Source organism: Pseudoliparis swirei, chromosome 14 (assembly GCF_029220125.1).
Source record: "Pseudoliparis swirei isolate HS2019 ecotype Mariana Trench chromosome 14, NWPU_hadal_v1, whole genome shotgun sequence".
NCBI classification, from domain to species: domain Eukaryota; kingdom Metazoa; phylum Chordata; class Actinopteri; order Perciformes; family Liparidae; genus Pseudoliparis; species Pseudoliparis swirei.
In genome coordinates, this window is record NC_079401.1 from 1,857,186 (window position 1) to 1,878,698 (window position 21,513).

At 41.8% G+C, this 21,513-nt stretch overlaps 1 protein-coding gene and 1 long non-coding RNA gene across 15 annotated transcripts; one reads left to right on the forward strand and one right to left on the reverse strand.

Moving 5' to 3' along the window:
- Positions 1 to 256: 256 nt before the first annotated feature.
- Positions 257 to 11,182, reverse strand: LOC130204505 (signal transducer and activator of transcription 1-alpha/beta-like). Of its 9 annotated transcripts, XM_056431274.1 has the most exons (24): positions 11,069 to 11,182; positions 10,803 to 10,956; positions 8,793 to 8,920; positions 8,156 to 8,396; positions 7,502 to 7,600; positions 7,335 to 7,413; positions 7,109 to 7,200; positions 6,838 to 6,989; positions 6,503 to 6,661; positions 6,336 to 6,428; positions 6,146 to 6,205; positions 6,038 to 6,058; positions 5,701 to 5,791; positions 5,561 to 5,602; positions 5,215 to 5,304; positions 5,051 to 5,149; positions 4,799 to 4,934; positions 4,141 to 4,196; positions 3,902 to 3,999; positions 3,666 to 3,805; positions 2,048 to 2,236; positions 1,831 to 1,909; positions 1,640 to 1,736; positions 257 to 1,481 (listed from the first exon to the last, which is right to left on the reverse strand). In XM_056431274.1, exons 3-24 carry the CDS (start codon positions 8,918 to 8,920, stop codon positions 1,464 to 1,466), a joined length of 2,259 nt encoding a protein of 752 aa, XP_056287249.1. In that variant the 5' UTR covers positions 10,803 to 10,956; positions 11,069 to 11,182; the 3' UTR covers positions 257 to 1,463. The 9 variants fall into 9 exon arrangements, with proteins under 9 accessions (XP_056287249.1, XP_056287250.1, XP_056287252.1 ...); XM_056431275.1 differs by lacking the exon at positions 10,803 to 10,956; XM_056431277.1 differs by lacking the exon at positions 10,803 to 10,956 and having other exon boundaries at positions 7,502 to 7,585; positions 8,793 to 8,923; positions 11,069 to 11,181.
- Positions 11,183 to 13,258: 2,076 nt separating this feature from the next.
- Positions 13,259 to 21,490, forward strand: LOC130204511 (uncharacterized). Of its 6 annotated transcripts, XR_008833674.1 has the most exons (9): positions 13,259 to 13,720; positions 15,796 to 15,933; positions 18,512 to 18,926; positions 19,380 to 19,484; positions 19,783 to 19,960; positions 20,123 to 20,553; positions 20,665 to 20,796; positions 20,958 to 21,295; positions 21,377 to 21,490. It is a non-coding gene; the product is annotated as an uncharacterized LOC130204511 (long non-coding RNA). The 6 variants fall into 6 exon arrangements; XR_008833671.1 differs by having other exon boundaries at positions 18,512 to 19,484; XR_008833673.1 differs by having other exon boundaries at positions 18,512 to 19,484; positions 19,783 to 19,938.
- Positions 21,491 to 21,513: the final 23 nt, after the last annotated feature.

Consider the following 21,513-nt stretch of genomic DNA (forward strand, 5'->3'; position numbering starts at 1 on the left):
GTGTTTATTAAAGTAAAACTATGGATTTATAATTTACTTTGGTTGTAGGAAGTCTAAATGTGGGTTTACATTAATATGGATGTGTCGGGTTAGTAAAAGCGTGTAAATATATGAGCGTACATATGATGCGATGGATGAACCGACCTCTAGATGCTGCAGGGCTGGTCCAATTAGTTGCGTGTAAAAAAAAAAGTGCTCAATTGTTTCCTCCAGATATGTAGTTTCGTGACAAATAAAATGACCTTGAATGCACCGGTGGATTTAAAGCTGTCATAATGTAAGTGCTACATGGTTTATTTAAACTCATCAAACACATTTAACACATCAACACATCAACACAGGCGTTAGCTCCCCTGAAGTTGAAGAGTTTCTCAGATATAAAAAGATCAGCCAGGAGAGCGTAACAAGCGTCTTACTTTAAACCTTTAAAACTGTAAAGTCGTGATTTTAGATCCCAGCGATATAAACATGAAGATTCACATTCTGATTAATACTATTTAATTTAAGGTTTTGTAACAATTCGCCCTTATAAATCAATCAAGGGGAAAAGGTACAATACGCAAAAAAAAAGGGAATGGGCGGATCTGCGAATTATGGTGTTAAGTGTCCGCTCAAACGGTCGTAAAAGAAAAACAGACGAAATGTGTAAACTCAAATATTATTATATTAAATAAAATTCAATGCATCAGCAAGCTTCCAAAATGAACACACCCAACAAACAATCAAACCCACTCAAAACAAAGTATAATCCCCGGATCCCGACAGTCCCCCAAGGTCTTTGCAGTTCCCCAAAACAAAAGTAAATGCCCAAAAAGCCGGCAAACAGCTGTCCGAACAGGCGGAAACGTGGCGAGGCGCCGCGTTCACTCCCCGCGCTACGTCACCCTAGTCCGGTCGGTGCTGGCTCAGTTGACAGTGTTCCTGCGCAGTCTTCTCAGTAAAGATCCCGCCCGTTGGCATAAATCCACAATCGAAGTAGCCGCGGGCGTGCTGCCGTCCTGAGCCGCTCAACACCGGAGCCTGTCAGCGCGCTCCAAACAAAACCCCTCGCGTCACTTCCCCCTCGTCACCTTTTATAGGTCCGTGACACAACAATAATAATAATTACAATTATAATACAAAACACATTATCCTAACTAAACCCAAGCTCACTTGAGGCCCCTGATAAAAACACTGGTACGGCACATATACATAAAGGAAAAATAAACGAGTAAAAAGTTTACCCTTTACCGGTGCCGTACACACAGGCCAAACCATGTGATCATTACAGTTTAAGGTTCACATTCCAATAAAAAGAAATATATATGTACAGAAATAAAATGGCAGATCTCATGTTCCATTCAGGCCGGATGAAGTTCTTCACCAGGGGGAGCTATTCACAGGAAGTCACAGGATCTGGTTACACCTCGAGGATCACATGACACGACGAAGAAGAAGAAGAAGAAGGAACTCCTCAGATCTGGTCAGAAAACTACATTCATCTGGAGGGAAGAGGAGGAAGAAGAAGAAGAAGAAGAAGAAGAAGAAGAAGACACATGAATGAGCTGTTGGGTCCATTTCTATTTTCTTAAAGGCACAGACGCACAAAGCGAGACGTATCAGGTGACATAATATGTGTTGTTGTTGTTGTTGTTCTCACCACAGCGTCGACGTCTCTGGGGCTGATGTACTGCGACAGCTCCTTGTAGTCGTCAGGCGACATCGGCATTATGTTGTCCTGCAGCCTGGACGGATGTCTGCAGAGGAGCAACGCATTGACTCACCTGCATTGACTCCTCCCACATTGACTCACCTGCATTGACTCCTGCCACATTGATGAGCAACGCTTACACTTCTGAGACGGGTATGAGCTCCCTCTTTATGTAGCCGCTCTTCTCCGGGCCGTTCTCCACGTCCATGGGCTCCGGCGCTGGAAGCAAAACGTTGGTGTATCGTCACCCAGCCAATGGGAAGCAGGTGGGCGGAGCTTAAGTCAAAGCGTCGTCAGCTAAGCGTAAGTGTATCTCTGAGTTTGGGCGATGCCCTTTCAGGCGTCTTGGGGTCTTACACTCTGAGGGTTTGGGGTAGTACTTCCCGAAGGCCTTGACTTTGGGGATGTCGGGGTAGAGGAAGAGGAGCGGGTTCTCCGGGATGTTCTCCGCCGCCATTATCTTGTAGGTGCGGATGCTGTCGGCCAGGGAGACGGCGGACAGCTCCTTCTTGGTGTACGGCTCCACGGAGTGGAACAGAGGCTTGTCTGGGGGTCAGGAGAGAGGAGGTGATGGGGCTGAAGGCAGAGCAGGAGGAGACGCCTGATCACAAAGTTGGAGCAGGAGCTTCTCTAGTAGCTCTAACCACCTGGGCTTGGATCGCAGTGTGGTCACAAGTTGCTCTGGTGTGTATATATATATATATTTATTACATATATATATATTTAATATAAATATATATTTAGATTTTATTTAAATATATTTATGTTTTTTTGTAAATATAAATATATATATATAAATATATTTTGATTTTATATAAATAAAAATAATAAATTATATATGAACATATATATTTATATAAATAAATGTATATTACAACAATATAAATATATATTTAAAATATATATATATATATAAATAAATACAAATATATAAAAATGTATATTACAAAGATATATATAAATATATATTTTTATATATACATATAATAAAAATGTATATTACAACAAAAATATATATATAAATATTAGGGCTGTCAATCGATTAAAAAAAATTAACTAATTAATCGCACATTTTGAAATTCATTAATCGCGATTAAGTTTTTTTTTCTTCTAAAGACTAAATCTTCTAAATGAACGAGTAATCACTTCAGACAGCGTGTATTTTAGACACTTGTTTAATTGTATTCTTTTTTAAAGACAAAACTTCACACAGCTGTGTTTTCAAAGAGGCTCCTACCTATAAAGTGCCAGTGAGGTATTTAATATCGTGGATGATAAATTGTTTCTTCAGTGAAACATCAGATTAGTAAACAAAGGTGCATTTGAGACCCCATTGGTCCTGTCATCTTTAACATTGAACAACAGCAGAACCAGTGGCCTTGGTAACTGACTGACATTCAAATGTGTCACGTTAACCCTCTGGAGGCTGGGGGCATTTTCTCGATTTTACAAAACAATGTAAATTCACGTTTTAAAGTCTTTTGCATGTGACACATCCCAGTGTTTCCCCACCATTCTATCAGGGTGAGGCCCCGCCCCCCTGTAATGTTCTCTATAGCGCCAGATTACAGCTGAAGTAATGTACGGTTCTTTTCTTCAAGACGTCTTTGTTCTTTTATTAAACTAAACGTCTGTTGTTGGTCATCTCTACAGCAGCTCCATGCCGGCGTGTCTTCATGCCGCAGCAACAAAAAGACCTGCCTCACACGCCTCGCCCTCTGCTTCTCTGTGAATATGGAGGAGCAGACGGGAGGAAGGAGGCGGCCTGCCGCGGCTCGACACTCAGAGGAGTGAAACAACTTCAACGACACCGGAAGTAAACAAAGTTGAGTTAAAATATTTTAGTGCGTTAATCGCGGCCAAATTAATCGCATAGATTAACGCGTTAACGCTGACAGCCCTAATATATTTATATATAATAATATTTATACACATATACAAAATAAAGAATCCTACACAACACAGGTGTCCTCACCGTGCACGTCGTGCTCGATCCAGGTGAAGGTGACGGCTCCGTCCCGGCTGCTCTCACTGAAGCGCAGCAGGAAGGTTCCGGGACACTTGTCGCTCAGCAGAGCCTTCTCCCTCTCCTTGCTGAGGAAGCCCGTGATGGAGCTGCAGGAGGAGAACACAGGGAGGGAGAACATAAGGAGAACACAGGGAGAACACACATCTCAGTGACTCTAGTAATGAAGAGGTTCTCCTGCTCACCCGTCGTTCCAGAGGGGGAGGAGGTGCCTCTTGATCAGGTCCAGGATCCCCTCGATCCACAACCAGAAGGGGAACGCCTTCTCATTGGCACTCTGCTGCTGGACAGGAGGAGGACAGGCGGAGAGGAGAGGAGGAGGACAGGAGGAGGAGGACAGGAGGAGGACAGGAGGAGGAGGAGGACAGGAGTCCATCAGGAGGTTCAGGTGAGGTTCTTAACCTAAAGGTGAGGCCGGGCTCACCTTGCAGAACTTGACCCAGGGGATCTGTCCCTCCGGGTTCCTCTTGGCCTTTGCTCCTGCAGAGAAAGGAGGTTCCACATTAACCCCCTGAGTCCTGCACCCCCCCAGACCCCCGTGTGGACCCGGTTCCTCAGACCCCGTGTGGACCCGGTTCCTCAGACCCCATGTGGACCCGGTTCCCCAGACCCCCGTGTGGACCCGGTTCCTCAGACCCCGTGTGGACCCGGTCCCCAGACCCCCGTGTGGACCCGGTTCCCGGACCCCGTGTGGACCCGGTTCCTCAGACCCCCGTGTGGACCCGGTTCCCGGACCCCGTGTGGACCCGGTTCCTCAGACCCCGTGTGGACCCGGTTCCTCAGACCCCCGTGTGGACCCGGTTCCTCAGACCCCGTGTGGACCCAGTTCCCAAACCCCCGTGTGGACCCGGTTCCTCAGACCCCGTGTGGACCCGGTTCCCGGACCCCGTGTGGACCCGGTTCCCAGACCCCGTGGACCCGGTTCCTCAGACCCCCGTGTGGACCCGGTTCCCGGACCCCGTGTGGACCCGGTTCCCAGACCCCGTGTGGACCCGGTTCCTCAGACCCCGTGTGGACCCGGTTCCCAGACCCCATGTGGACCCGGTTCCCGGACCCCGTGTGGACCCGGTCCCGGCCCTCACCCAGCAGCTTGTCGGCCAGCATGTTGAGCTGCTCCTGGTTCAGGCCTCGCTGCGTCACCGCAGAGAACTGCCAGCTGAGGACCTCGGACAGCTGGGACCACCGGGCCAGAGGAGGCTTCAGGAAGAACTTCAGGTTCTGAGCAGAACAATGGAGGCGTATTGATCTCCGATCAGCAGAACAAGGGAGGCGTATTGATCTCCGATCAGCAGAACAAGGGAGGCGTATTGATCCGATCGGGTCCGGCGGCTCACCTTGGGCTCGGTGGTCAGCATGTTGTACCAGAGGATGGAGGCCCAGCCGCTGGGCAGCTGGCACACGTTGGAGATGACCACGACGGGCAGAGAAATGGCCTACGACCACACGGCGGGAAACCATCAGGAACCGACTCGCGTGAACAAACAACAACAACAACAACCTCCAGCTTGATGTTGAGTCCCGACTGGTTGTGCTGCAGCTCGGACTCGAAGCTGAGAGAGTGAAGCTCCTCAGTGACGATCAGAGGCCCCTGAACACACACACACACACACACACACACACAATGAAGCTACACACAACTACACAACAATGTTTTATTCAGGGTGAATTGTGCAACGATTAAAAAGATGTGATAAATGTACTTCTACTTGTGTACTTGTACTATTGAACGTCTGTACCGTGAAGCACATGCAGTGTGTGTGTCGTGGGATTGAACCTCCCTCCTCTCATTGTGAGTTATTGATCGACCTGTTGTTCATAAAACCAATAAAATGATCATTTCTCACCTCGTTGTTTCTGTTGCCGGGAACCTTCTGCTCCTTCAGTTGCTGCACAACAACCAGAACGAGTTATGAATGCAAACTTTATAATATATATAATATCTATATATAGATATACACGTATGAAACCAGACGTGAGGCCTCACCAGGTGCCTGAACTCTGCCGCCAGGCTCCCGTTCGACTCCTCCATGTTCATGATTTTGGTGTTTGTTCCCAAAATATTGAACTTTCGAAACCTTAATTAACAACAATGTGTTAATTGATTAATTGATTAGGAGTCGTGAGCATTTAAATAAGAGGAACACAGGTCATATGTTCTAGAGCATAGAGAATGTTTTATTTCCTCCGATTATCCTAATTTAACTTGAAGATAAGTCATAATATTAATATTAATAATAATAATGGTGGAACTACCTGCATCAGGTCGTGTTACTAGCCACAATCAAGATAACTAAAATGTGTAACATGAGTTTGAGACTCACCCTTTCTTCTCCGTCACGTCTCTGAGGAGCAGAAGAAGAGTCGTTACGCAACACGCTTCAACAACACAACGGAACGATTCTCATCAAGGGCTCTTGAACGCAGCGTACTTATCAAACAGGGCCTTGACCTTCAGCTGGTAGTTGAACTCCTGCAGCTTCACCAGGAACCTGAGGAGAGGAAGAGGAGAATGAGAAGGAGAATGTGAAGGAGAGGAAGAGAGAGGGGAAGAGGAAGAGTAGGAAGAGAGAAATAAGAGGTAGAGGAGGAAGAAGAGTGAGAGGAAGAGGAGTTTCTTACCGGAGTTTCACGGTGAACTGGACGCCTGTCTTCAGCACCAGGGGTCTCTGAGGGTGGGTGGGCATGCAGGGCTGCCTCTCTACAACCAGAGAGCTACACACACACACACAGTCATTATAAGCATGAGGACGTATCGTGGGTCTGGCTCCCCCAGGTGACCAGCCTACCTGGACAGGAGGCTCTGGAGGAGGCCCAGGGCTCGGGCCTCCAGGGACTCCTTCTTCTGCGTGATGGGGTCGTGCTCGTACGTGAACTTCTGCTCCAGCTCCTGCAGCTTGTTCAGGTGCTGACGCACCTGCTGGAGACTCTCTGCTACTGAGGTGAACCTGCAGGAGGAGGAGGAAGAGGAGGAAGAGAGAGGCGGAGGTGGAGGAGAGAGGAGAAAGAGGAGGAGGAACAAAAGAATGGCAATGAAAGAAAGAAAGATGAGAAAGAAGAAGATCTGGAGAGAAGTCAATGCAGACATTGGGGGGGAGGAGCGTTGTTGTTGTTGTTGACTCACCAGCTCTGCAGCTGGTCCACACAGGCGTTGGGCGCCCCCCCGATGCAGGCGATCTGCTGCCGCTGCCTCCACTCCGGCAGCTCCTCTGAGATCAGGTCGGCCAGCAGCGCCTGGGTGGCGGTCAGCAGGTCGGAGAGCTGCGTCACCGCCTCCTGGCCGCCGGCACGGAGACACTCCGTTAGCTTACCGTTGGCTTACCGTTAGCTTACCGTTAGCCCACCGCGCCTCACGGGGTCACTGAGCCCCGGGTCGTGTCTGCAGCTGCGCTCGCCTGGCGTTTGGTTTTCAGGTCCAGGCACATCCTCTCCACCGTCATCTTCTCCTTCGCCAGCTCCATCGCCGACAAGCCGTTCACGTCGTTCTCTGAGGAAACACGAAGAGAGCGTCACCTCGTCTCCTCGTCTCCTCGTCTCTCTTCAACAATATGAATGAGGACATCAAATGTTACCGTTTCCCCAACGTGTGACTACTGGACCTTCAACACACACGCGGCTCACCTCTGTTCTTCTGATTGTTGACTTTGAAGTCGTACTCGTCCTGCAGGTCTTCAAGGTTCTTGAAGTACTGATCCGCCACCTGAAGAAGAAGAAGATTTGAAAATAAATCCATTTATGACATTTTAGAACTAAAGAAGTGTTCATTTGATCCACATCACTTCTTCTACCTGAATTCTGTCTTTCATGTCCTTCACTTTGTTGTCCAGCTTCTGCTTCTCCACCATCGTGGCCGACACGGAGCCCTCGCTGACCTGGGAAATGTTATTCTACTTTGTGGTGAAACAGAATATCTCACAAAGGAACTGCTTCATTAAAACCAAAGTAAATCATTATTTATCATATTTATTTTTGGAAACTTTATTCTTTATACCTTGACCTGCTGAATGCATTTATTATAATTGATTACATTTATTAAAATGTATTTAATTGATCATAATGTATTCATTAGAATTGATTATAATGTATTTATTATAATGTATTTAATGTATTAGAATTGAATGTATTTATTAGATTTGCTTTATTAGAATTTATATAATTTATTAGAATAGACTTTTTAGAATGTATTTAATTTATTAGAATGTATTCATCAGAATTTATTTTACCTATATTTCGTGTAAAATCGCAAAGTCCTCCGTAGAACAATTAAGGGAATTTTTGGGGATTCAAACTGCAAAATTACTGAAATAAATAATAATAAAATTCTAAATGTGTCGGTGTGAAATACAGAACATTATAATAATAAAGATCTGAAGCGATAACAACGTGTGAACGTTTGAATGTGTCACTAAATATTATTTGACACGTTTCCAAATGGCCGACACCTCGGTGTTCTTGGCATTCTCCAGGATCTTCTTCTCCTCCTTCAGGTTCCTGGAGATCACCATGGCCATGTGGACCGGTTCCTCCTGGAACCGGTTCTGCAGGTTCCTCTTGATCAAGCGGATGTTGTGCTGCAGCAGGAAGTTGTTGTCCAGGGCGAAGCGGCCGTGCTGGTCGTCCAGCTGCGTGAGGAGGTCGTGGAACCTGACGGTGGCCAGAGAGTCCTGGTACGCTGCCGTGTCCCTGAAGGGGGCGGAGAGCAGCTCGTTATCGGACTTATTGATCACTGATTGGGTCGTTGCATGACAGAAAGGAGAGAATACATTGATGAATCACTTCAACGGTTATAGCGTCATTGTATAAATTAAAATGAATATGAATAAATTACAGCAACGTGAAGCCATTCTAGAGTTTATGCAATAAATAGATTGATTTTAAATTATGCAACAATATTGATTATTATTATTAATAAAATTGTTGAACACCGAATATTCTCAGATTATCACTAAAAGAATATATTATTATTATTATTATTAATAATTCTTTTTGTCTGCAAAACAAGACATTTGAAACTTAAAAATTGGCTTTTTCAGACATTTATAGACAATGAATATATACGAGCCGATCGACTCCTCTCACCAGTCGATGCTCTCGATCCACCTGCTCAGGTACTGCCGGATGTCCATGGGGAACGAGTCGTCGTACAGCTGGTCCACCTGCTCCAGGTACTTGCAGTCCAGCAGCTGGAGCTGCTCCCACTGCGCCATCTGCTGGTGGACGAGAGCAATTACACGCAGAGGTCACGTTTACGTCCACAGCAAAACGAAAAGTATACCCCAAAATACTACAACTCATCACTGTTTTTTCAATAGGTTCAGTTCACAGCCCTCTCCTGTCTCCTCCACACATCACACCTCCCAAACACCTCCCCCTCTGTCCCCCCTGCTGAGCTGCACATCCAAATGGGCTCCTCACCCTCCCTCTCTGTGACGACTGACGAGGTGAGAAGACAGCTGGAGAAACTACACCAGCGCAGAGCTGAAGGTCCTGATGGCATCAGCCCCAGGGTCCTAAAGACCTGCGCCACCCAGCTGTCTGGTGTCCTGCAGCTCAACCTCAGCCTGAGGCTGGGGAAGTCCCGTGCTGTGGAAGACGTGCCTGGTCCCTGTCCCAAGAGTCAAGACCATCTCACCTCCCATGTGATGAAGGTGCTGGAGGCTGGTCTTGGCCCACCTCCGAGGTGAAATCGGACCCTCTGCAATTTGCTTACCAGCCTCATGTGGGAGTGGGCCATCATCTACCTGCTGCAACGAGCGTCGCACCTGGATGGAACCGGTGTCTCTGTGAGAGTCACTTTTGACTTCTCCAGTGCATTTAACACCATCCAGCCACTGCTGCTGAGTGAGAAGCTGCGGGTGGCCATCTCCTGGATCACTGACTACCTCACAGGCAGACCACAGTTTGTCAGATTGGGCCGTGTGCTGTCTGCCACAGGAACTGTTCTGTCTCCTTCCTCTTCACCCTGTACACCAGTGACTTCCAGTACAACACGGAGTCATGCCATCTGCAGAAGTCTGATGATTCTGCAGTGGTCGGGTGATGGACGGAGGAGGAGTACAGGGCAGTGGTGAGTGACTTTGTAAAGTGGGCCGATGAGAACCACCTGCTGAACCTGGCCAAGACCAGAGAGATGGTGGTGGACTTCAGGAGGAAGGCGACTCCTACACCTCTGAGTGTCCTGGGAGTGGCGTGGGACATGGTGGAGGAGTACAAGTACTGGGCGTCTCGCCGACACCGACTGAACTGGAAGGCCAACATCAACGCTGTGTACAAGAAGGATGAGTCTTCCTGAGGAAGCTTGATCCTTCATGCAGCAAGATGCTGGAGTTATTCTACCAGTCGGTTGTGGCCAGTGTGCTGCACTTGCCATTGTCTGCTGGGGAGCAGCATCGAGCAGTGACACCAGCCGTCTTAACAAACTGGTTAGGAAGGCTGGCTCCATCATCGGCTGCCAGCTGTTGCACCTGCTACAGGAGGCGTTGAGTCGCACGTTGAAGAAACTGGTGTCCATATTGGACAACCCGGACCCCTCCACCACCTCCTACAGGGACAGAGGAGGACTTTCTCCAAACGTCTCCTCACGCTCCGCTGCCACAAGGACAGATACAGGAGAACATTCCTGCCGACGGCTATGAGGCTCTACAACAGTTCACCTCTTGCCAGATCACCCTAACCCTTCTTATATTTGTGTTTTTTATTTTTATTTTTATTCTTGTGTGTTGCTGCTACTGGCTCGACAAATTTCCCCTTGGGGATTAATAAAGTATATATCTATCTATCTATCTATGTTGAACTGAAAACAATAAAGAATATTGTTGCGTCAAACTTCATCAACATAATTATTGTAATGGTCACACTTAGGTCATTATTATTATTTTTATTATTATGAGTCCATAGGTTTCGTATTCCCCGGTAATATCCCTCTGCCTCCAGCGCCAGTCCTCAAACGTCCCACGGCAGAGATCGTCCCTGAACGCATCTCGCCGTGTAAACCGAATTTCGTGCAGAAATCTGACTTTTTACGTGTTTCTTCTCGACTTTACATGAATACCTCGCGTCACGCACACGGTCACAGGTGAATGAACCCACCTTAACCACACGTTTGAGTTCACGTGGTGGGCGGTGGCTCCGCTTTGAACACTTTAATGTAGATTTAATTGACGTGCAGTGACGTGTAACGGTCGTTTAATGGCTTCTTCAGTTAACGCGACCCCGTACTGTAGGTTAGCTTTGGGTCGTTACTCTGTGGAGTTAACGCAATACTGTAAGTTAGCTTAGTTACTGTACAGAGTTAACAGACAGCTAGTTTGGGAAACGTTGTGTTTCTTCCTGAGGAGTTCATTGCTTAAACTTACCTTTTATTCAGAGAAAACGAGCTCGATATGTGCCGGAAATGTTATTTTAATTTAGTTTAAAGCTTTTTTTCCCCCAAACAGAGCGACAACAGGGAGCGACCAGCCTCCTTCTGCGACTGCGGTGTACGGAAACGGCTTCGGCCAATCACAGCGGAGGATTCCTAGAACGTGCCCGCCCCTTCGATGGTGACAGCCAATCAGAACGAGGAGAAACGGCTGTTCCGTCAGTTAGCAGACTCATCCATAATAACACATCTACAAACAATGGTTTCCACGTATATTGAGAGTTATAAGCACAATATTAAGAATACACATGTGTTTATCTTTTATTCATACAATATAAAGGCGTCCAGCTACACACAGCAATATTGTTGATATGTTTTTTCTAGCAAAATAAAGCAGTTACCAGGGGAGGAAAGACAATTCTCGGAAGAGCTTACAGAGACTACGTGTTTTCAAAGAAAGAGAAAGTAACTGTGGAACTGAAACCTAAGTTTATTTGACCTAATTACGTTGAAACTAAAATATTCCCCAAACATATGATTGGAAAATAAGACTTTATTTATCAAACTCAAGAAATATCAGACAATAGAATAACAACAATACTCTTATTTAACCTGGTAGAGAAAATATGAATATTTTGTTCAGAATTATAATAAAAAATACCGAGAAAAATCAGAACAATTTACAAATGCATTCAAGTGTTAGTTTAGACGCCAAATCATGATACAATATATGAAACAACTGTTATTCATATATATATATATATGAGTAATAATATTTCAACTGACAAGTCGTATGCAGCTGTGGTAGACACAGTATTTTAAGAATATTAATGATTAATTGTACACAAATACAGAATGAACAAACCACCAGGACAACATGTCACGTCAGATGCATTCAGGGGGTGTAAAGGTCAAGTTCTTACCAACTTCATTTGGAAACAATACTCATGGCAGAAATAAATAACAGTTTAAACATATATTTGACCTACATTATTAAACAGACCACCCAGTGAGACAATAACATAATCTTTGTTAATGTGACTTGAAGTCACGTGATAAAGCAGGTAACTTCTCATAAACTGCTGGTGCGTTCAAAGACACAAAGATGCATATAAGACAGCAACTATTTGACCAAAGAAAATTATATTTTTAAAGGATTGCCATCGTGTCGTTTGTAGTTTTACTCATAGATGTAAGACTACGTTTTCAGAGTGTCCTTGAACGCACCATCCAATATCCTCACACCACATTGAAGTGGACATTTAATGATCCTCGTTTATCTTTAGAGATAAATAGCAAAACACACTTTATACTTCATAAATGCAACATACAACACATAGTATACATACTGTATATACTAAAATCCACCTTTACATGTCAATTATTAACTTTATTAAGATTTGAAATGTGGATTAATTTGCCTTATCTACAGGAAACTATCACTTTTGTAGAGACAAACACGCGTAAAGAAGAGGATTAAATCCTCAATCAGCGCGTAATAACTTGACTGGACATGTTGTTCACTGCAGAATCAAAACACGTGAAACTGTGTCGCTCATGGACGTTCTGTTTTAACAGCAGAGCAAAGACTTTTGGGTCAGAACCCCCCGTGAAGCACAACAACAATCAGCACATCTGCACTTCAAACCTCCCTCTGAGATCACAGTTCCTGCCTCACGTTGTCATTGGCTGGTGAGTTTTATACTCTTTCCTAAATCAGGGGGGGGGGGGAGGGGTCTGAAACAACCTTCACAGATTAGGGTTATAGTTTGAGTTTGGAGGCATGCACATGTATGTATTACTGCTCCCAAAGGCCACATACAAATCTAAGTTTGAGCTATAAACCACCAGCTGAAAGCTAAAGAAAGTGTTGAACCGCCATCTTCAGCTGCAGTGCTCCTAATGTCCACTAGCTGGCGCTAGATCGTGACTCGTCGTAGCAGAATTGAACTCGGCACAACCTAACATCTTGTTGTAGCTCAGGGGTCCCCAACCCCCGGGCCGCGGCCCGGTACCGGTCCGCGGCTTGGTTGGAACCGGGCCGCGGAAAAAAAGTGAATAAATAAAGTTGTAATTTTTTTTTAATCAGTCGGAAAAATATCTTATTTTGAAAAAGGACCGGATACACCCGTGTGTAGGTCTGAGCCGCGTTCAGGAGTCTTACAATTCGGGTTTATCGCTGCAGGCGAGTCTCACGCGCCGAACCCTCTGCTGGCGGCACATTTCAGTGACAAAGAATCTTCAAACAGATTCAACCTGCTCAATGAATTCTGTCACTTCAGGGAAATGACAACTGTTTTCAAGTTGGCCGATAAAGTCGCTGTGTGTGGGCGAGTGAACAGCAGAACATTCTACATGTTTCAGACGTTGACCGGGTGGAAGAGGCTTTTCAAAGAGTTTAAGCGGTACTCCAACCACAAAAGACCCGACTGCAAAAGAATAGACCTGCAACCCATTAGTAAACAAACCCACCCGGTGAATCGAGCCCGTCCAAGCAAGAAGAACATGTGTTGGAGATGCAAATGACGGTGGCCTTAAGGGACATTTCACACAACAACTCTGCCTGTTCTAATGACAGCGACCAGAACTCTGTTAGGAGCAGCGGACCAAACGTCTGTGTCGCCGTCTCCATTAGCGGCTCGTGCAGGTAAACAAGCGCACGGCTCACACTAATTCGGCGTAATGATGAGTTGTTGTTTTGGCACTTTATGCCCTTCGTATAATTGTATGACGTCATATTTATTACGTCATTTAAATTGCCGGTCCGTGAAAATAATTTCTGACACGGAACCGGTCCGTGGCTCAAAAAAGGTTGGTTCTGGAGAACAGATCACAGCGAGGAGCTTCTGTCAGCCCGGAGTCACTCGGTTCATGTTTTTCAAAATAAAGGCGCACGTGGAAGACGCCCTGCGGGGTTTGCTCTGGTCAAGGCACATTTTTATAAGACGGACGCCTGTTGAGTAAGTCTGGCTTATAGCATAAAGACCTGAAGTGTCTGCTTCATGTATTTGATAAGTTACTCAGATCATTAGTTTATTTTCACATATTTCGGCATACTATTCTATGACTTGTATTTTCACATATCTATGACTTTTATTTTCACATATTTTGGCATACTATACTATGACTTTTATTTTTGACATATTTCGGCATACTATACTATGACTTTTATTTTTGACATATTTCGGCATACTATACTATGACTTTTATTTTTTGGCATACTATACTCTGACTTTTATTTTGACATATTTTGGCATACTATGACTTTTATTTTGGCATACTATACTATGACCTTTATTTTTGACATATTTTGGCATATACTATGACTTTTATTTTTGACATATTTTGGCATACTATATATACTATGACTTTTATTTTGACATAATTTGGCATACTATACTATGACCTATATTTTGACATATTTTGGCATACTATACTATGACTTTTATTTTTGACATATTTTGGCATACTATACTATGACCTATATTTTGGCATACTATACTATGACTTTTATTTTGACATATTTTGGCATACTATACTCTGACCTATATTTTGACATATTTTGGCATACTATACTCTGACCTATATTTTGACATATTTTGGCATATACTATGACTTTTATTTTTGACATATTTTGGCATACTATACTATGACCTATATTTTGACATATTTTGGCATACTATACTCTGACTTTTATTTTTGACATATTTTGGCATACTATACTATGACTTTTATTTTTGACATATTTTGGCATACTATGACTTTTATTTTGGCATACTATACTATGACCTTTATTTTTGACATACAGGACTCTCAGAAAATTAGAATATTGTGATGAAGTTCTTTATTTTCTGTAATGCAATTAAAAAAAACAAAAATGTCATGCATTCTGGATTCATTACAAATCAACTGAAATATTGCAAGCCTTTTATTCTTTTAATATAGCTGATTATGGCTTACAGCTTAAGAAAACTCTAAAATCCTATCTCATAAAATTTTAATATTTCCTCAGACCAAGTAAAAAAAAGATTTATAACAGCTGAGTGTTTGTCAAGGCTCAGGAAACCCTTGCAGGTGTTTCGAGTTAATTAGACAATTCAAGTGATTTGTTTAATACCCTACTAGTATACTTTTTCATGATATTCTAATATTTAGAGATAGGATATTTGAGTTTTCTTAAGCTGTAAGCCATAATCAGCAATATTAAAAGAATAAAAGGCTTGCAATATTTCAGTTGATTTGTAATGAATCCAGAATGCATGACATTTTTGTTTTTTTAATTGCATTGCAGAAAATAAAGAACTTCATCACAATATTCTAATTTTCTGAGACAGTCCTGTATTTTGGCATACTATACTATGACTTTTATTTTGACATATTTTGGCATCCTGTACTATGACCTTTATTTTGGCATACTATACTATGACCTATATTTTGGCATACTGTACTATGACTTATTTTTGACATATTTTGGCATACTGTACTGTGACCTTTATTTTTGACATATTTTGACCTATATATAGGTCATATTTTGACCTATATTTTGACATATTTTGGCATACTATACTATGACCTTTATTTTGACATATTTTGGCATACTATACTATGACTTTTATTTTGACATATTTTGGCATACTATACTAATATAGAAAAATGCCCGTCTCAGTTCCTGTTACATGTCAGTGGTGCGTGTTCTCCCCTCCCTCTTTGTTTTCCCTTCAGGTGCCATCACTTGCCACCTGTACAGGCCAATCCGACCGCACCTGGGTTCCAGAGGGCAAGCCGGCCAATCGGCTGAGTGTTTTCAAAGTTCAGGGGTGGCTTTGGCTTGTGTAATGCTGCTAGGTGTGCATGTTTGCGGTGAGAGGTTAAGGACAGTCGGTGAGTTTAGGGTAAATAGTTAAACTGTACAGTCAGAATTTCTAAATAGTTGACTGTGACATTCGCTTTAGATCCCGCAGAAACAAATTAAGGTAAAAAAAAAAGGCCATGGAAATATAACCAAAAGGCAGCTGAGTCAGCTCGATGTGGTGAGTTACAGCTGCACACCGTCTGTGATCCAGGGACCTAGAAAATAGATGGTGTGAGTAAAGGAACCGTTGTATGACTTTGGGTACTTGGAGAAGCGCTGTATAAGATTATTATCAAGCAGACTTACTGTTGAACACCAACTGGGGGAAGTGAAGCCATGTGTTTGTTGTAGGAAGTATAAATGTGGCTGTAACAGCTCGACATATGTCAAAATTAAAGTCATAGTATAGTATGCCAAAATATGTAAAAATAAAAGTCATCGTATAGTATGCCAAAATAAAAGTCATAGTATAGTATGCCAAAATATGTAAAAATAAAAGTCATCGTATAGTATGCCAAAATTAAAGTCATAGTATAGTATGCCAAAATATGTAAAAATAAAAGTCATCGTATAGTATGCCAAAATTAAAGTCATAGTATAGTATGCCAAAATATGTAAAAATAAAAGCCATAGTATAGTATGCCAAAATATGTAAAAATAAAAGTCATCGTATAGTATGCCAAAATAAAAGTCATAGTATAGTATGCCAAAATATGTAAAAATAAAAGTCATCGTATAGTATGCCAAAATTAAAGTCATAGAATAGTATGCCAAAATATGTAAAAATAAGTCATCGTATAGTATGCCAAAATTAAAGTCATAGTATAGTATGCCAAAATATGTCAAAATAAAAGCCATAGTATAGTATGCCAAAATATGTCAAAATAAAAGTCATAGTATAGTATGTCAAAATAAAAGCCATAGTATAGTATGCCAAAATAAAAGTCATAGTATAGTATGCCAAAATATGTCAAAGTAAAAGTCATAGTATAGTATGCCAAAATATGTCAAAATTAAAGTCATAGTATAGTATGCCAAAATTTTTACAAATAAAAGTCTTAGTATAGTATGCCAAAATATGTCAAAATAAAAGCCATAGTATAGTATGCCAAAATATGTCAAAATTAAAGTCATAGTATAGTATGCCAACATTTTTACAAATAAAAGTCATAGTATAGTATGTCAAAATATAAGCCATAGTATAGTATGCCAAAATATGTAAAAATAAAAGTCATAGTATAGTATGCCAAAATATGTCAAAAATAAAAGTCATCGTATAGTATGCCAAAATTAAAGTCATAGTATAGTATGCCAAAATATGTCAAAATAAAAGCCATAGTATAGTATGCCAAAATATGTCAAAATAAAAGTCATCGTATAGTATGCCAAAATAAAAGTCATAGTATAGTATGCCAAAATATGTAAAAATAAAAGTCATCGTATAGTATGCCAAAATTAAAGTCATAGAATAGTATGCCAAAATATGTAAAAATAAAAGTCATCGTATAGTATGCCAAAATTAAAGTCATAGTATAGTATGCCAAAATATGTCAAAATAAAAGCCATAGTATAGTATGCCAAAATATGTCAAAATAAAAGTCATAGTATAGTATGCCAAAATATGTCAAAATAAAAGCCATAGTATAGTATGCCAAAATAAAAGTCATAGTATAGTATGCCAAAATATGTCAAAATAAAAGTCATAGTATAGTATGCCAAAATATGTCAAAAATAAAAGTCATCGTATAGTATGCCAAAATTAAAGTCATAGTATAGTATGCCAAAATATGTCAAAATAAAAGCCATAGTATAGTATGCCAAAATATGTCAAAATAAAAGTCATCGTATAGTATGCCAAAATAAAAGTCATAGTATAGTATGCCAAAATATGTAAAAATAAAAGTCATCGTATAGTATGCCAAAATTAAAGTCATAGAATAGTATGCCAAAATATGTAAAAATAAAAGTCATCGTATAGTATGCCAAAATTAAAGTCATAGTATAGTATGCCAAAATATGTCAAAATAAAAGCCATAGTATAGTATGCCAAAATATGTCAAAATAAAAGTCATAGTATAGTATGCCAAAATATGTCAAAATAAAAGCCATAGTATAGTATGCCAAAATAAAAGTCATAGTATAGTATGCCAAAATATGTCAAAGTAAAAGTCATAGTATAGTATGCCAAAATATGTCAAAATTAAAGTCTTAGTATAGTATGCCAAAATATGTCAAAATAAAAGCCATAGTATAGTATGCCAAAATATGTCAAAATTAAAGTCATAGTATAGTATGCCAAAATATGTCAAAAATAAAAGTCATCGTATAGTATGCCAAAATTAAAGTCATAGTATGCCAAAATATGTAAAAATAAAAGTCATAGTATAGTATGTCAAAATATGTCAAAAATAAAGGTCATAGTATGCCAAAATATATATATACTATGACTTTAACTTTGACATATTTTGGCATACTATACTATGACTTTATTTTGGCATACTATACTAATATAGAAAAATGCCCGTCTCAGTTCCTGCTACATGTCAGTGGTGCGTGTTCTCCCCTCCCTCTTTGTTTTCCCTTCAGGTGCCATCACTTGCCACCTGTACAGGCTAATCCGACCGCACCTGGATTCCAGAGGGCAAGCCGGCCAATCGGCTGAGTGCTTTCAAAGGAGTGGAGGGGTGGCTTTGGCTTGTGTAATGTTTACACTGATACTGCTAGGTGTGCAGGTTTGCGGTGAGAGGTTGAGGACAGTCGGTGAGTTCAGGGTACCTTGTACATGTGTGCATTCACGTAGGTAGTGTGTGTCTAGAAACATTAGACTATTGGTTGCTGCTCCCTCTGGATTGTTTTGACAATAACTTTGCTAGAGAAGCAAGTGAAGCCATTTTGTTTCTTGGAGGTATTCCGCCAGGCACAACCACGACTGTCCCAATCTCTCCCACTTCATGGGACCTTATCCCCTGGACCAAGAAGTGGACGTAACAGTTCCTGAAAAGTAATTTGCATGAAAACACTCAAACAATGACGCGGTTATCAAATATAGTTGGCAAGAAAATGAAATATTGAGCTGCTTTGAGTGAGTGGGGCTTGAGTAATTATTATTTGTATTGTTATTGATTACTTTGTATGTGTGTGTTAGACATTGTTTTACTCGCATCATTTCGCAGAAACATTGTGATTTAAAATGGGGAAATGCTTTTGTCAAATGATGTACTATACGCACAATACTCCACGTGGTTATTTCATGTAGACTTTATGTTGCGTGACCCACGTACTCTATCGTCTTTCGTGCTTTTCACCTCGGGTCGTTTGTCACTTTTAGAGAAGCCAAGAATTGTTTTTAAAGTTGTTCATTGAGACCGAATTCTGCCCACAACTTGTTGAATATTGGGATTTCCTGCTTGGCTTTACTTCACCTCTCTTGTAAATGTAATCTCTTCTGTTTCAGACTGTTACAAAGACGCTTCTTTAAGCTCTGGGGAAAGTGAGATGGGCGTCTTTGACGTCTAACTTTGTTAAGTTGCAGCCGGTTAAGAATAAACTATAAGGCCGGGTTTGTTGCTTCTACCTATACCTTTTCAGTCTGTCTTTTGTATAGTATATAGAATAATATTGTATTTGACTGAATAAAATACACAAACAAACTAAATGTTAATGCACATTATACACACACACAGTTTAACCACTTTAACACAACAAGCTTACAATGAATGTGTTTTAAATGTTTATTTGTTGTGACTCCACGAGCAGTGTATCAAATAAACATTAAGGTTATATAGTTAACCTTGAATTGGTATACATTGTTAAATTCTTGCCCTGAAATAGTTGATAATCAGGAAGATCCATTTCAGGGGTTTGTGGTGGTGGCGGCGGCTCCTGCGGCAGCTCCTCCGGCTCCGGCAGCTCCTCCGGCTCCGGCTGCTCCTGCTGCTCCTGCTGCCTCACCAACGATTGAGCTCTTTTTATACCCCTGGTGACTAATTGGACCGAACCAATACCATCTAGATGTCAGTTTATCCATCGCAAAATGTACGCTCATATATTTACACGCTTTTACTAACCCCCCAAATATCCATATTAATTTACAGCCACATTTAGACTTCCTATAACTGAAGTAAATTATAAATCCATAGTTTTACTTTAATAAACACAGCAACACATGTCTTCACTTCCCCCTACCGATTCCTTCAGTTGGTATTTCCCAGACCTATAAAGCGGTGGTCACGGACCTTGGGAACTATTTTGGCAGATATCCATGGAGAGAGAAGACCTGTTCCAGAGATCCATGGGAGGAAGACACCTGAAACAGATAAGTAGTTGCAATCCACACACACACCACACCACACACACACACTGTATGTCTGCAGCCACATGGGGAAAAAACTTGCATTTTCTAATTCTTGGCATTCCCGTTGGAGTACCCATGGGCTCAGACATACACTCTCCAACCATACATCCATACACAAGTTCCTTTACCCCACCACTCACACACATCTATATTCCATGTCCCTGGATCACAGACGGTGTGCAGCTGTTGGTCTGGAACTCGCCGATGGACGTCGAGCTGACTCAACGTGGCGGTGAGAGGACGGAGGAGTGCGTCGAGACTCTGCGGGACAAAGGTAGCTACTGCAGGATGAATGATGACATAATGTGCAATATGTTTCTTGTTCCATATTATGCCTAATATTCTCACTAACGTTATGGTGAATGTTTATTTGTTCTCTCCCCAGGTGCAGACCAAGGAGGTGGAGTAGCAGCCATCTTTGACTGGAGCCTTTTAATAAATCCTCAACCTTATTTGTCTCACACCCAACCTGGGAACCAGTTTTGTAGCTCAGGCCCACGTGTTACTCTTTTCTCAGGTGATTGTGAGCCTAGAAAAGAGTTAACATTATTTTCCTCTGAAAGAGTAATTTGTATTGGAGTAATATTAAGAACACGCTCACTAATGTTTGTTAAATTAAGTCAAGGTGGACAATGAATGTGCAAAAGCTAATAATAATAACCTTTTCATGTCATGCAGGCTGTTGGAGTGAAATACAGAGATGGACAAAAATACCTGTTTGGAGGGCCAAGTTACCTACACATGGTTTTTGGCATGTGGAGTGGAAAACCTAATGAATTTCAGTCTAACACACTGAAGATATTAATGATTGCTTAATTTCTCTTGTTCATATTAAATTTGAAGTGCATTTTTATGTTCACAGCTTCCAAGAAGTTCAGCATCCCAAAACCTAGATGTCCAAATGGTAAGTTTGTTAGTCATTAATTGTTTTCTTTTTGTTGCAGGTCATCCAGTTTGATCCTGCTGCCACCACCTCATGAGACCAGGAAAGCTATCTGCCAGTGAAGTTCATCAAGGTAAGGCTGCCACACAGGAAACAACACAAGTCGTTTAAAAAAAAAAACGTTTTCTCAAACGTTGTCCTTTTTCTGTTACAGATGGGGACCAGCATCCTGATGGAATTGCAGACAGCCATACCTGCATCACTGTCAACTATGCATATGTTTGAAATGTTTCATTTGTATGTAATAAAATTCATTGTTCCATTTGAACTCAAGTCTCAATTTAATGCATT

Excerpts from the sequence above, each read along its gene's own strand:
- LOC130204505 (XM_056431275.1), bottom strand. The coding sequence starts at position 8,920 with ATGGCGCAGTGGGAGCAGCTCCAGCTGCTGGACTGCAAGTACCTGGAG. Across the intron at positions 7,601-8,155 it reads AGAATGCCAAGAACACCGAG|AATAACATTTCCCAGGTCAG; the intron begins GTGTCGGCCATT and ends ACCACAAAGTAG. Across the intron at positions 3,806-3,901 it reads CTCCCCCTCTGGAACGACGG|CTCCATCACGGGCTTCCTCA; the intron begins GTGAGCAGGAGA and ends CTCCTCCTGCAG.